This window comes from Balaenoptera borealis (assembly GCF_965194805.1).
Source record: "Balaenoptera borealis genome assembly, chromosome: 10".
NCBI classification, from domain to species: Eukaryota; Metazoa; Chordata; class Mammalia; order Artiodactyla; family Balaenopteridae; genus Balaenoptera; species Balaenoptera borealis.
The window spans coordinates 73,818,398-73,833,317 of record NC_138874.1 but is presented as its reverse complement, the minus strand read 5'-3'; the positions used below and the strand labels follow the sequence as shown (position 1 = coordinate 73,833,317).

At 36.8% G+C, this 14,920-nt stretch overlaps 1 protein-coding gene across 4 annotated transcripts in view; it reads left to right on the top strand.

The window, feature by feature from the left end:
• UBE2D1 (ubiquitin conjugating enzyme E2 D1) overlaps nt 1–14,920 on the top strand; it is a 36,142-nt gene that overhangs the window by 19,148 nt on the left and 2,074 nt on the right. Inside the window, exons 2-6 of one of the 4 annotated variants that reach the window (XM_082339659.1) lie at nt 7,786–7,849; nt 7,943–7,974; nt 10,049–10,126; nt 11,187–11,292; nt 14,179–14,230. In XM_082339659.1, the coding sequence (XP_082195785.1) occupies nt 7,786–7,849; nt 7,943–7,974; nt 10,049–10,126; nt 11,187–11,292; nt 14,179–14,230 (332 nt within the window). Of the gene's footprint in view, nt 1–7,785; nt 7,850–7,942; nt 7,975–10,048; nt 10,127–11,186; nt 11,293–14,136; nt 14,231–14,920 lie in introns of all 4 variants that reach the window. The other 3 variants (XM_082339658.1, XM_082339660.1, XM_082339661.1) reach the window with 3 other exon arrangements.

Sequence of the window (14,920 nt, the reverse complement as noted above, 5' to 3'; positions counted from 1 at the left end):
AATAAAAAGTGACAGCCCATTGCCAGATATAACTACTGTTAATAGTTTGGTGAGTATTCTTTTATTTTCTATGCATGTATAGTATTATGGGATCTATTGAGCATACTTCTGCCAGATAACATTTTTCACTCAAAAACTATATTATTGGGCTTCCCTCGTGGCACAGTGGTTGAGAATCTGCCTGCTAATGCAGGGGACACGGGTTCGAGCCCTGGTCTGGGAAGATCCCACATGCCGCGGAGCAACTAGGCCCGTGAGCCACAACTACTGAGCGTGCGCGTCTGGAGCCTGTGCTCCGCAACAAGAGAGGCCGCGATAGTGAGAGGCCCCGCGCATCGCGATGAAGAGTGGCCCCCGCTTGCCACAACTAGAGAAAGCCCTCGCACAGAAGCGAAGACCCAACACAGCCAAAAATAAATAAATAAATTTTTAAAAAAACTATATTATTTTTATACAACGTTCTTTGATGTCAATATATACATATCTCATTCTTTTTAGTGGCTGTAGTATCTCATAGTATGGTTATGTCATAGAACCATTCCCTTGTTGATGGGCCTTTAGGTTATCCTCAGTCTTTCATAATTATACAAAATGCCTCACTAAACATCCTTATATATATATCTTTGTCTGTTTGGATGATTATTACTAGGAGGTGAAATTCCTGCATCAGAGATCATATGCATTTTCCACTTTCACAATTATTGCCAAATTTCCCTCCAAAAGGTTCTATCTCAACTAACACTCCCTCCAACAGCAAGTGACGTGCTTATTTCCCGCCAAAGCCATGGATGGAGGTATTCTAATACGGTGACAGTGGTTTGGTTTGGGTAATGGCCTTATGGGTGTTTGACTATTTATACATTGCTCTCTCTTGTTTTTCCCTACAAAGCGCTGTTTTGCTTTGTTTTGCTTTTGTAACGCACACACACAATACTTAATTAAAAATGAATGGTTTTAGAAAGAGAAAAACAAATACCGTATACTAACGCATATATATGGAATCTAAAAAAACGGTACTGATGAACCTAGTGGCAGTGCAGGAATAAAGACGCAGACAAAGAGAATGGACTTGAGGACACAGAAGGGGAAGGAGAAGCCTGGGACGAAGAGAGAGAGTAGCATTGACATACATACACTACCAAATGTAGAATGGAATGCTAGCAGGAAGCTGCTGCAGAGCACAGGGAGATCAGTTTGATGCCTTGTGATGACCTAGAGGGGTGGGATAGGGAGGGTGGGAGGGAGGCTCAAGAGGGAGGGGATATGGGGATATATGTATCCATATAGCTGATTCACTTTGTTGTACAGCAGAAACTAACACAACATTGTAAAGCAATTATACTCCAATAAAGATGCGAAAAAAAAAATGAATGGTTTTAAATGCTTTGTCTTTGAGACCTTTAACTGTTAATCAGCATGGGATAAATTGGATCTTATGAGGATCCTATGGACTTGAGCAACTTGTATAATTCAGTGTTAATTCTTAAAGAGTGGAGAGAAGAGCAAAGGAGAGATTACTGATCCTAGCATTTCCTTTTGAAATAACATAAGAATCATTAAATTATTTTTAGTACTCCATTTGTGGCTGTGATGCTAGAAGTAGATAAATAAGAATGCCAGTTATGGTAGAGAAAGCATAAATCAGGTAATTGGGTGATTTCTGAAAAACGTGGAGTAAACTAAATCAGAAGGGAGAAGTATAAGTGGTCCTTGATTTCTTGTGTTTGTCTAAAAGTATACTAGCTTCTGAATAGACTAAGAGCAAAAAGGTGGGGTTTTGATTTGTTTGGTTATAGTTTTTGTTTGTTTTATATTTTCATCTCCTTAGCACAACTCAGAATTTTTCATTTTTCAAATTTAAGGTCTCTATTTTTGTAGGCAGGGGAGGGTGTGTATTGTGCCTTTTGTTTTCTGTTGGTCATTCTGTCTGTGCATACGCACCATAGTTTCAGTTGCATATTTCCAAACAGTGTAATAGGGCATATTTCCAGACATATTTTTTTTTACTTTTTATTTTATATTGAGGTTTGGCGATTATCAGTGTTGTGATAGTTTCAGGTACACAGCAAAGCGACTCAGCTATACATATACATGTATCCATTTCTCCACCAAACTGCCATGCAGGCTGCCACATAACATTGAGCAGAGTTCCCTGTGCTGTACAGTAGGTCCTTGTTGGTTATCCATCTTAAATATAGCAGCAGACACATATTTTGATAAAAAGAACATTAGAAATTTAGACCCTCCTAAAAAAGTCTAGGATGCATAAGTTTCCTCACCAAAGCACTTGTGTCAGTATTAGTAGTAATTTAATGATTGATGTGACTATTAAGAATGTTTGATGTACCATCAGCTGCCTCTTTCCTATAAGTGAGCTTTAAATAGACAAGAACCTGGCCTTGGCTTCACAGAGAACATGGTCCTGAGAAAAGGAGAAAGGCTGTGTGAGTTCACTGCCCAGAGCCCAGGCACGGAGCCTAGCAGGTCCAGCTCTGTGCTCCCAGCTCTTCACTTTTTCTACCCACCTGCCTTCCTTTTAAAAATTAAAACAAAGCTTTTAAATTCTGATTATGATGTATATGTATAATGTATAATATATGATATAATGTATGTTCACTCTAAAACAAGTAATAAAGTATTGAAAGTGATAAATGACAAAGTAAAGGCAACTGTAATCCTCAGAAAAAAAAAAAAAAAGAACCTGGCCTTGGGACTTCCCTGGTGGTCCAGTGGTAAAGAATCCACCTTCCAGGCGTCCCTGGTGGCACAGTGGTTGAGAATCCGCCTGCCAATACAGGGGACATGGGTTCGAGCCCAGGTCCGGGGAGATCCCGCATGCCGCGGAGCAGCTAAGCCTGTGCGCCACAACTACTGAGCCTGCGCTCTAGAGCCCGCGAGCCACAACTACTGAGCCCGCATGCCACAACTACTGAAGCCCCTGCTCCTAAAGCCCGTGCTCTGTAACAAGAGAAGCCACGACAATGAGAAGCCTGCACACCGCAACAAAGAATAGCCCCCGCTTGCCGCAACTAGAGAAAGCCCTTGCGCAGCAACGAAGACCCAGTGCAGCCAAAAATTTAAAAATTAATTAATTAATTAATTAATTAAAAAAAAATGAATCCCCCTTCCAATGCAGGGAACATGGGTTCGATCCCTGGTCGGGGAACTAAGATCCCACATGCCGTGGGGCAACTAAGCCCATGCGCCACAACTACTGAGCCCGTGTGCCTCAACTTGAGAGCCTGTGTGCCACAAAACTACAGAGCCCATGCGCTCTGGAGCCCATGCACCACAGCTAGAGAGAGAAAACCCACACGCGAAAACTAGAGAGAAGCCCCGCATGCCACAACAAAAGATCTCGCATACCGCAACGAAGATCCTGCATACCGCAGCTAAGACCCACGCAGCCAAAAAAATAATAATAATAAAATTAATTAATTAATTATTTTTTAAAAAAGAACCTGGCCTTTGCAGGAGTTCAGTTGTTAGATTTTATCTTTCTCATCCTTAGGTCTAACTTCTATCAAGAGGTAAAATCAGGGCACAGAAATATAAGAACATGATAATGAGTATTTTTCTATACTATTTTGAAGGGATTTGAAAGAACAGTCTGACATTTGAAATTTGAACACAGTTCAGGGCTATTTCATGGAAAACATGGTTTTGGGTTTTTTTATTAGTAAACAAAATAAATTTGTATGTATTTATGTATGATTTACTCACATATACATTACTCCGTAAAATATATACATGCAAATCATTAGTTTTTAAACCACAATTAGAGATTATTTTCTTTTTCTTAAATTATATTTAATTGAAGTGTAGTTGATTTACAATGTTGTGTTAATTACTGCTATACAACAAAGTGATTCAGTTATACATATATATACGTATAGATATATACACACATTTTTTTAAAATAAATTTATTTATTTATTTATTTATTTATGGCTCTGTTGGGTCTTCATTGCTGCGTGCGGGCTTTCTCTAGTTGTGGCGAGTGGGGGCTACTCTTCATTGCTGTGCGTGGGCTTCTCACTGCGGTGGCCTCTCCTGTTGCGGAGCACGGGCTCTAGGCGCGTGGGCTTCAGTAGCTGCGGCACGTGGGCTCAGTAGTTGTAGCTCATGGGCTCTAGAGCGCAGGCTCAGTAGTTGTGGTGCACGGGCTTAGTTTCTCCGCGGCATGTGGGATCCTCCCCAACAGAGGATCGAACCCATGTCCCCTGCACTGGCAGGTGGATTCCCAACTACTGTGCCACCAGGGAAGTCTCTACACACACATTCTTATGTATATATATTCTTTTCCATTATGGTTTATCATAGGATCCTGAATATAGTTCTCTGTGCTATACAGTAGGACCTTGTTGTTTATCCATTCTATATATAAAAGCTTATATCTGGGGCTTCCTTGGTGGCACAGTGGTTAAGAATCCACCTGCCAATGCAGGGGACATGGGTTTGAGCCCTGGTCCGGGAAGATCCCACGTGCCGCGGAGCAACTAAGCCCGTGCGCCACAACTACGGAGCCTGCACTCTAGAGCCCATGAGCCACAGCTACTGAGCCCACACGCTACAACTACCGAAGCCTGCGCGCCTAGAGCCCATGCTCCACAACAAGAGAAGCCACTGCAATGAGAATCCCGCGCACCGCAGTGAAGAGTAGCCCCTGCTCTCTGCAACTAGAGAAAGCCTGCGCACAGCAACGAAGACCCAATGCAGCCAAAAATAAATTAATTAATTAAATAAATTAAAAAAAAAAAAGCTTACATCTGCTAACCCCAACCTCTCACTCCACCCCTCCCCCAACTCCCTCCCCCTTGGCAACCACCAATCTGTTCTCTATGTCTGTGATTCTGTTTCTGTTTCATAGGAGACTATCATTTTCTTATTAACTAGTTTTCTAGTTAAAGTAAGGGCCAAGAGGGACTTCCCTGGTGGTCCAGTGCTTAAGACTCCGTGCTCCCAATGCAGGGGACCCGGGTTCGATTCCTGGTCGGGGAACTAAGATCCCACATACCACGACTAAGCCTGCATGCTGCAACTAGAGAAGTCCACACGCCACAGCTAGACAAGCCCATATGCCACAACGAAGACCCAGCACAGCCAAAATAAATAAATAAAAATTTTTAAAAATTATCTCTTAGAAAAATAAAAATAAAATAAAATAAGGCCCAAGAAGTTCCATTTACCCATTTACACTAATGTTTAGAAAACTCAACATGATGAATCTTTTCAAAAGCAATTTCCTAAAAGACCGAATTAGAAAACAGTTAAGTAAAGCACAGTCATTCTAAAATGGGGCTATGGGGAATTCCCTGGTGGTCCAGTGGTTAGGACTCTGTGCTTCCACTGCAGGGGGCCCAGGTTCAATTCTTGGTGGGGGAACTAAGACCCCACAAGCCACCTGGTGAGGCCAAAAATAAATAAATAAATAAAATGGGGCTATGACTTGGGAACTGCTCCTCCCCCAATCATTTAAACTGGTTCAATAATTGTATTCTACTACTGGAGAATTGGATGGTTGTTAGGAATCCTGTATTAACTTTACATTTATTTGAATGCCTACTATGTGCCAGAGACTGCTGTATGCTTCATATGTATCATTTTACTTGTTTGTCATAGAAACTGTGGATGAAAGTCATAATATCACTTTGCATTAAAGAAAACTGAGGCTTATAGAGGAGGAAAAAAAAAGTTTTGCCCAAGATCATGAGGCAGATGAGTGATGGCACCTGGACTTGAGCTTCAAAGCCTTGCTTTTTAAGCACTATCACTGAAATCTTCCTCTTTATTGTTTAACTATACCGGGACCAAAGAAGCTGCTAACTCTGTTTAGTTAATTCTTGTCAGGAAGAGAAGGACAGCAGGAACTGTGGGGAAAAAACAACAAAAACAAAAAGTACTGAGGTATACTGGAAAAGACCCAAAGACTTGGAAGGAGACTTGAGTTTGCACTTGGCTCGGTTACTTAGCTCATATATCACTTTCTTAGGAAAGCCTTTCCCTATTCCTTGTTTGTCTCTATTAGGACACTGAACTGATTGCAGTGATTCTAAGGTGTACATCTTTTTCATTTTAACATTTCTAAAATCTGGACATGTCTTATAATTGTTGGTGTCTTAAAATTAATTGACAGTGTTTCTCCTTAATTATTAGTACATAAAATAAGGATGTGATTTACCATTGATGGCATCTTAGATTTGATGAGTGCAGTATTTGTTTACATGTGTTCCCATGAAAATGTTTACAGCATTCCCACAGTTTTTAAATAACAGGTATATACAGTGATTTTTCTGATTTCTAGTCTAATTCTCTTCTAAGCTCTAGCACTGTATGTTGAATAAATTTTCCTTTGATTTCACAAGGATCACAGATTCAGTGTATCTGCTTTCCAAATCAACATGTCTTCTAGTATATTCCCACATCTCAGTAAATGGTATCTACACCTGTAGAAGCTGAAAAGCTAGAAGTCCCACTGCCAGGGTTTGAATACCAGTTCCACCCTATACTAGTTCTGTGAGCACACAGTGAAGCGTGTCACCTTTATTCTTCATTTGTAAAATGGGAAGCATAATAACACCTACCTCTCAGGATTATTAAGATGGTAAAACATCGAGTAAATATTAGCTGCTGCTAGTCTTCGACATATATATTTGTGACCTTTCTCCTTCCTCTGTACATGTAATTCATCGTCAGTCCTGTTATAAGTAGGCCTTTCACAATATCCCAGATCCATCCTCTTTTTTATCTGCCGCTTCTCCAGTCCAAGCCCCTGTTATAGCCTGTAATAACTAATCTGGTAGCTTCTCCTCTTTCCCATCTGTGATCCATTCAATACATAGACCAGTCAGAGCCATCTTTTAAATCAGATTATGCTACTTCTTAAAACCCCTCCCAATGCACTTGGTATAAAACCCCCAATCCTTAATATGGTGTATATTGTTCTCAGTTTTCTGCCTGGACTCTGCCTACTCTTTCATCCTCATCTTATGCCACTCTGCCTCACGTTACTCATTTCTCCCAAAACTGACTCCCACTCATCCTTTTGATTTCAGCTGAAATGTCACTTTCTCAAAGACATTCCCTTATCTTTGTAACTAAATTAGGTTCTTCAGTTCTAATATATAGTCTTTTATATTGAATTTACACCTTTCATAGTTGGTGGTGATCTTTTCCTTCCCAACTGAAGGTAAATTATTTCCCCAAAGTCATAGAGCTAGTTATGGTAGGATTGGAATGCCAGCCTAGGACTGGCCAACTAAAGCTGTGCCATTTCCATGATCCTTCCTTTGCTTCCTTGAGAGCAGAAAAGAGCATATGAATCAATGTGCTAGCCTTTAAAATATGGCCCAACTGCTCTCCTTTCTTTCCATTTAACCTTCATGTTGTTCCTTAAATATCCATCTCTCTGTGAGCCTTCACTCTCCCAAATTAGATTATAAACTGGTTGAAGTAGGATCTGTTTTTTATATATTATACACCTAGCATTTACATAAGTTACCCTGCATATAATAGATACTCAAAAATAGTTTGTCTTAGGGATGCTAAAGAAAAAAATTTTTTTAATCCATTTAATTTTTTCAGGGTTTGGAGCTGTCTCATGAAGGAATTTAATACCTCATTCCATATTCTTCTACCCATCAGTGACAGAGTATAGTTTATGTGTCCATATTGTGAATAGAACTGCCTAAAATGATTTTTAAATGAGTAGTTTGTGTCTTCATGGATTATTATGCTTGTTTCACTGGAAAAGAATTAACCTTAAGTATTTTTGCCTTGCTTCAGGAATTGAGTGATCTACAGCGCGACCCACCTGCTCACTGTTCGGCTGGACCTGTGGGAGATGACTGTAAGCTTTGCTCTCTTGCTAGGATTTTGCTACCATTAATAATACAGGTTTGAACACTTGTTAATGACTCCAAAACTCCTTTGTTTGTTTCAGTGTTCCACTGGCAAGCAACTATTATGGGGCCCGTAAGTATGATTCATTTGTGTGAAATTAATCCCCTCAGCCATCCTTCATTCTTGGCATTTCACCTTTGATCAGATGTTTGTGGCTAGGGTTGAATTTTCTTGTACTCTGAATCACTCAGAAAGCAAAATATGAGTAAAGGATTTATGATGATTTTCTAGAGCCCTGATGGCAAATACTTGCTGGGAACACATTTACAATACTTTGCCAAATCCTTGATCATTATACATAATAATGAATCACCCACAATTTGCAACCAGGCTGCGTGTTTATCTTTTTTTAAACACAGGAAGTCAGTTGTTCAGAACTAAGCGTAATTACTCTCACATCAACATTTTAGTAGGTTAGAAATAAGTCTAATTAACCCAGTAATGGAATTCCTACAAGTAACAAGTACCAATTTGCAGTAAGTTTCATCACTGTTCCTGTGTGTGAGAGGAACGGATAAAATATTGCAATGGCTCTATTGTTGCCACATCATGAATTTGCCTCTTTTGTTGCATTGTCCTGAACTCAGAATTACCTGCTATTCTATGACTGGCTTCTCTTAATACTTATTACCTTTGTTAAGATTATTTCTTTCTACACGTGAGAAGCAGTTATGACTTTTCTTTCTGTGGGCAAAAATCTGATTGCATAAGAATGGGCACTGACAGCTCAAATCTACTTTCTGGGTAAAGACTGCATTAGTAACATGTTTCCGTTAACATCATTCTCTCCTCCCTCACTTGAAAGATCTTTATCTAGTAAGCCATAAAGTTTTTAATCATATTGCCTCATGCTTAACTTTTAAAAAATACAACAGTTATTGAATTTTCAGAGCAGGAGTCCTGAGCAAGTGTCTTAAATTACTAAATTGTTTTATTAAGTTAGTTTTTTAAAGGGTGAAGTGCAACATATTTATTTAACAACTTTTAATGAGAATCTAGTTATTTGATTTTCATTGCTTACCAAGAACCTTCAAAATAATATCAAGTCTCACCCTTACCATTTGAATTATAGCCCATCACAAATATTTCTCAGGTGAATCACATGTAGCAAATGGTTACAGTTATGTTACTCATACCCTCTTTATTGTAGTAATGTAAATATGCCACTCAATAATATAATTTGAACATCTAAGAAGACCATATCTGTTGATTGTAATTAACTTACATTTTCTACATTCCTTATAATTTTTGATGAACTAGAATTAAACTACGTGTATAGTAAGAATAATTATACGGTACAGTCCTCTAATGTATATGTAGAAACTTAAGGAGGAAGTAATGATAGCCTTGCTATTATTACCAAAATGTTAATATACATGATACTTTTAATTAAATATAAATGAATGAAAATAGAATTTAAGATATTTTTGCTACTTTTTTCCCCCTTTTCCCTTTTTTTAATCATCCTTTTTTTTTCTTGCTTGTAACATTATAAGTATTTCCTAATTGCTATAAAGAGATATGGCCAAGCTTAAATTCCTCTTGTAAATTTGATTCCTAATTCGATAATTCTATGAAACTGAATTTATCTAGTTTTGTTAGGGGCTTTTTTGCATTTCCCATGTTGTTTTGTAAACTGTTACTAAGTGAAGATTTGAGCTCTAAATTATGTAACAGTGTCACTTAGCCTTTTCTTTTCATAAGTTGGTCCTTTCAGTTCATCTCTATTCTTGCCCCTTAAAGGACCATGAGAACTTAAGTTTTATAATTAAGAAGAAAAACACTAGCCCCAACCCTTTTCTTTTATACTGATTACTGCTACAGAAAATTATTCTTTTCTCACAGCAGTCTTGTGTGTTTACTGATCTTTAACAGTCTATACTCATAAACAGATTTGTTTGGGCAAGTCACACCACTCCACTATGTATGTCCTATTTTTGTTTGTTTTAAACTATGATGTTGGCATGATTGTTGGAAAGTCCGCCTTCATGCCTGCAAAGAGAAACCTGTTTTTAAGGTAATTGATTTGAACTTATGACAAAATAATGGCATTTTTTTCAAACTGGTATATTTGGAGGGAATCATCTTGGGTTACTAATAATAAATATAGTAATCAAACACTGATGTGATTATTTTGTAATTTCAGCCTGATAGCGCGTATCAAGGTGGAGTCTTCTTTCTCACTGTACATTTTCCGACAGACTATCCTTTTAAACCACCAAAGGTATTTTTATTTTTATGATTGACGTGACTCCTGTGTCAGGGGTTTTACTCTCTATCCAGAGATATTTTCATGAAAAGACCGTGGGTAGGTTGGCATGTTCAAACTGTTCTGTAAAACCAGTGAATCTAAAATATGCTTTCTTACTCAAATATTATGTCTGTAAACAGAAGGCAGTATCTGTTAGGCTAGAAATTAGCTTTCCTACCTGTCTTTCCCTCTGCATTAGATATGTGTAGTTTGGGAAGTTTTTATGGTCAAGAGTTAGACTCTTCCATTCAGGGGATTATCTTTCCTAGGTTGACCCTTCTTTCTCAGTTTTTAAGTGTTCAACAAACATTTATTGAGCACCTACCATGTTCTGTTGCATTGGAGAATACAAAAGTAAATATGACATAGTCCTTTTATTTAGTGTAGGAAAGATGAAAACACATTCTTATTAAATTTAGCTTAGATCTAAAGAGGAAGCCAACAAATGATGGGGGTGTCAATGAGGGAGAAAATCATTAACAAATTCTGTCACTGAGGAAATAATTACTTTAGATTTTTAAAAACACCTAATTAACATTACATATTAAACGATGTAAAAACTCTCCTGGAAGATTAGAATTCTTGGTGGATTTGTTAGGGCAGGTAATAAGCTGGGGCCCCTCAACTTTCCTCTGGAATAAGGTCAGCAGCCTATTTCTAGATCCAGGTGTCAGTTGATAATCAAATTAAGAAAAGGATTGCTTTGAGGGTTGATGAAAGCCATGGTTAATTACTTCAGGTGCTACTCAACCAGTCATACCACCTATTACAGACTTATTTATCACACTTTCCAAAATACTCCTCAATTCCTTGGGGTTGGGGAGAGCAGGAAACTGACTTTGCTTTCACATTATCAGTAGCTAAAGCTACGTGCACATAAAGTAGATGCTCATCCAGTTTGTGTTGAATACATTTCTCCTCTAAGATCACATAAAATTGAGGACATTTTACCCTAGAGCAAATTGGTTCTGTTTGCTTTCATAGTTCATGGATTGTCACAGTTTTGTTTTGTTTTGTTTTGTTTTATGTTTAGATTGCTTTCACAACAAAAATTTACCATCCAAACATAAACAGTAATGGAAGTATTTGTCTTGATATCCTGAGGTCACAATGGTCACCAGCTCTGACTGTATCAAAAGGTAATTTCATTTATCAGATTTGTAACAGTTGATAACAGTGAGACAGGAAAAATACAGCAGAAATATCTTAGGGACCAAAGTTTAAAAAAACCAATCTACTGTGTTTTCTTCTGCTTTGCTTTTGCTTTCCTTTCATGGCTTTTATATTACTCTTGCTTGGGGGGTTGATGGGCAGATCTAAATGATGAAATGAAAGAAATTTAAAATGTTAGAACTAGGAACTTGGGGATAAGACTGTTGACATTTCACCCCTTTAGTTTGGGCTTTATCTTTAAAAAGCGACAGGGACAGAGAGAGAGACACACAGAAGTAAAAATAAGATTTTAGGACCAGATGTCCCATTCATTAAATGGAATTATTTATTGACATGATGAGTAAAGCTTTACGTCTCCTTTACTTCATCTCAGAGGAAATGTCAGATTGGCAGATAAAGTAAATGATTTAAAATGAAAGACAGGAATTCCCTGGCAGTCCAGTAGTTAGGACTCCATGCTTTCACTGCCGAGGGCCCAGCTTCAGTCCCTTGTCGGGGAACTAAGATCCCACAAGCTGCATGGTGTGGCCAAAAAAAATGAAAGACATATTTCACACTTTAGAATAATGTAGTATATATAGCATGTCAGTCTAAACTTCAAATAATCAGTAGCATCATTGTAAGGACTGATACATAATCCATGCAGATTCTCAACTTTCACAGTTGCATAGCATTATTCTTTGCTAAATTATGAGATGTGTAGATAGGGCATCCGAAGCCGTTTGTTTCACTAGCTAATGTTATTTGCTTTGCCAGCCTCTTAATTTTGTCTTGTTTCTCTAACAGAAGAGAGCCCGAGTTATTGTTTTGAGTTAGAGCCATCTAACCCTGAAAGTAACTTGGTAGTTTCCCCTTTTTATAAAATTTAAGAAAACTGTTTCTCTTGAAGGATTTGGGGGAGGAATCCATGATTATTAAAAAAAATTTTTTTAAATAAATGCTACCTGAATATATAACTTGTTTTAAAAATTGATAAGGTTTAGAGGAAGCAGTGTCCATAGCCATGATTATTTCAAGTATTAGATAAGTAACAGCCCTTCAGATCAGTTAGTTATTCATGAATGGCAAATTTTCTGATCTAACATATCCCTATAAAATGTTCACATAGATTCTAGTGTCCTTTTAAAAATCTTTCACATAATATAACTGTTACACACTAGATATAGGAAAGATACTGTGTCATAGGGTTTTTCAAATTAATATTCTCTTTCCTGGAATAGGATCACAAAATGAAATTCATTTAGCATATGCAGCTAAATACTTAGAGAGCGCAGACTGCCAGATGTTGAACGCTTACCTTCTGCCATTGGTAGCTTTTTATAAAAAATAGTTTTGTTAGCTTCTAGAAACTGTCCTTTAAGAACAGTTTCAAACAGCCTCAGTTTCCTCATATGTCAAATGGGGATTATAATAGTATTACCACATATGGTTACTATGCAACTAGCACATAGTAAGCATTCAAATGAACGTTATATATTGTTATCTTTTTCCTTATCTGAAAACATTTGATTTGTGTGCATAATAGTGAAATCAGGGCACAGGGCTCTTGGCAGCAGGAGTGGGGAGATGAGGAACTTCCCTCTTGCCTATTTTATAAAGTAGCTTATATTTTCTTTATTTGTACATTTTTCACTTTTTAATATTTTAAATGTCTTATTTTGCTTTTTATCATGAGTTTAGTTTGGAAACTTTCTGGAGGTGTGAGCCCAGATAACTTCCCCAGTTGGTTTAATATACAGGCTTGAAATTCCATTGGGCAGATGAAAGATTAAAAAGATGAATTAAATATTAGTTTTTGTTAGCCCGTAGCACCCCCTTTCCAAGTCATTTAAGAATCAACTCTGCCTTCCTTATAAATTCACCTTTGGATTTGTAAGAGTAGGAAAAGATAAAGGAACATAGTAGAGGAAGGTGAAGATGGAATGTTGTTCCAAAGATTCCACGTATCCCCTCAGCAGTGGTGGCATGGAAGCAGACAAATGAGGAACCAGTGTCCTTGTTCCCTTCTTTTTCAGATACTTAGTTGTTTGTTTTTTCAAGTGTAGCTATTTGCATTAGTATTTTGATACAACATGCAAGAAACAACTACTATAATTTATCAATTTTCATTTATATTTAAAAATATACAAGTTATGTAATGATAGCTGTGCCTATTATTTTTAAATGCATTTGCTACAAATAATGTACATGGAATAAAAAAAATTCATTGAAAATAATCTTACAAATCTTCCTTCTTTAGCTCTAAGCCCAAGTAAAACAGTGCATGAGCTCCATCTCCCAAAGCGGTTTGAACTGTTAACTGTAATTTGATTGCTTTACCTTGAACTGTTTAGGACACAGATTTTCTGCATTAAAGTAGAATAAAAAGTGGACAGTTTTCTTATTAAAGTAAAAAAGTATCTCTAAGAAACATCTAAAGTTAGGATGCTCTTCTAATATTTTTCCAACTATGTACCATCTGGGGTATATGTGTGTTACCTAAAAAATATTTTTGTAGAGAACTCTTGAGTTTAAAAGTTAATAGCTACTTTGGAGATGCACATTTTTAAAATAAATAGAAATTCAAATAGAATTTAAAATTGCAAAAGTGATAATAATTTTGTATTATATACACTGTATGGTAATTTTGTAATTTAAAAAATTAAAGATATTTGCTGCCAACCAAAATTAATCTCAAATGTAATTTAATGTGTTCATTTTGTTTTTTTCTTTATAAGTTTATTGTCTATTCAGTAAAATTATTTTCACATGTGTAATTCATATAGAGTAGAAAGCTTATTACTTAATATGATGTTCTCTTTTAAATCTAGTTTTATTGTCCATATGTTCTCTGCTTTGTGACCCTAACCCAGATGACCCCTTAGTACCAGATATTGCACAAATCTATAAATCAGACAAAGAAAAGTAAGTGTTTGCTTATATTAGTTTCTATTTGGGTGCATTTCTATGTAGTCTGCCAAAACATAAGTATTATCAATGTATTGAAGTACATTTAGTTATGCTTATTGTGTTTATGTTAAGTTTGTTTATCTTTCCAGTGGAGTAAACCTTTCTTTTTAAATTCTGTTACTCCTTTTACAAAAAATCTCATCCCTTCACTTGTTGTTTCATCCTTTACTATTTAATAGTACTTGTTCTGCATTTACATAGTATGCATGTTTTTTGATAGTAACTATCAAACTATCTATAATTCTAAGTAGTAAATTTAAAATTTAAAAAGTTGATAATTGGAAATTACTGAATATCATATTCCGTACCTTCTCCCAGGAAAAGTTATCCTTAACTACCCCTAAACTGACCTGATTTTCAAGGTGCTACATCTTGCTGGCACCATTGATTCATTTGCATTTTACAGATAATGACCATTCAGGGTTGGCATTTACAGATTTGTATTAGAAATTGATTTCTTTATTTCGTTGTGTATAACTTAGGTACGTTTTCATATAGGTTGTAAAGAGATCCATTAGTTTAAAAAATCGCTCATGTTTTCTGTTTTATTTATGCATGAACCTAAGTCACATTGACCCAATAATTGGTATATGTATGATTATTGCAGTTAAGCATAAAAAAGGTATACAGTTTTACATAGACAGA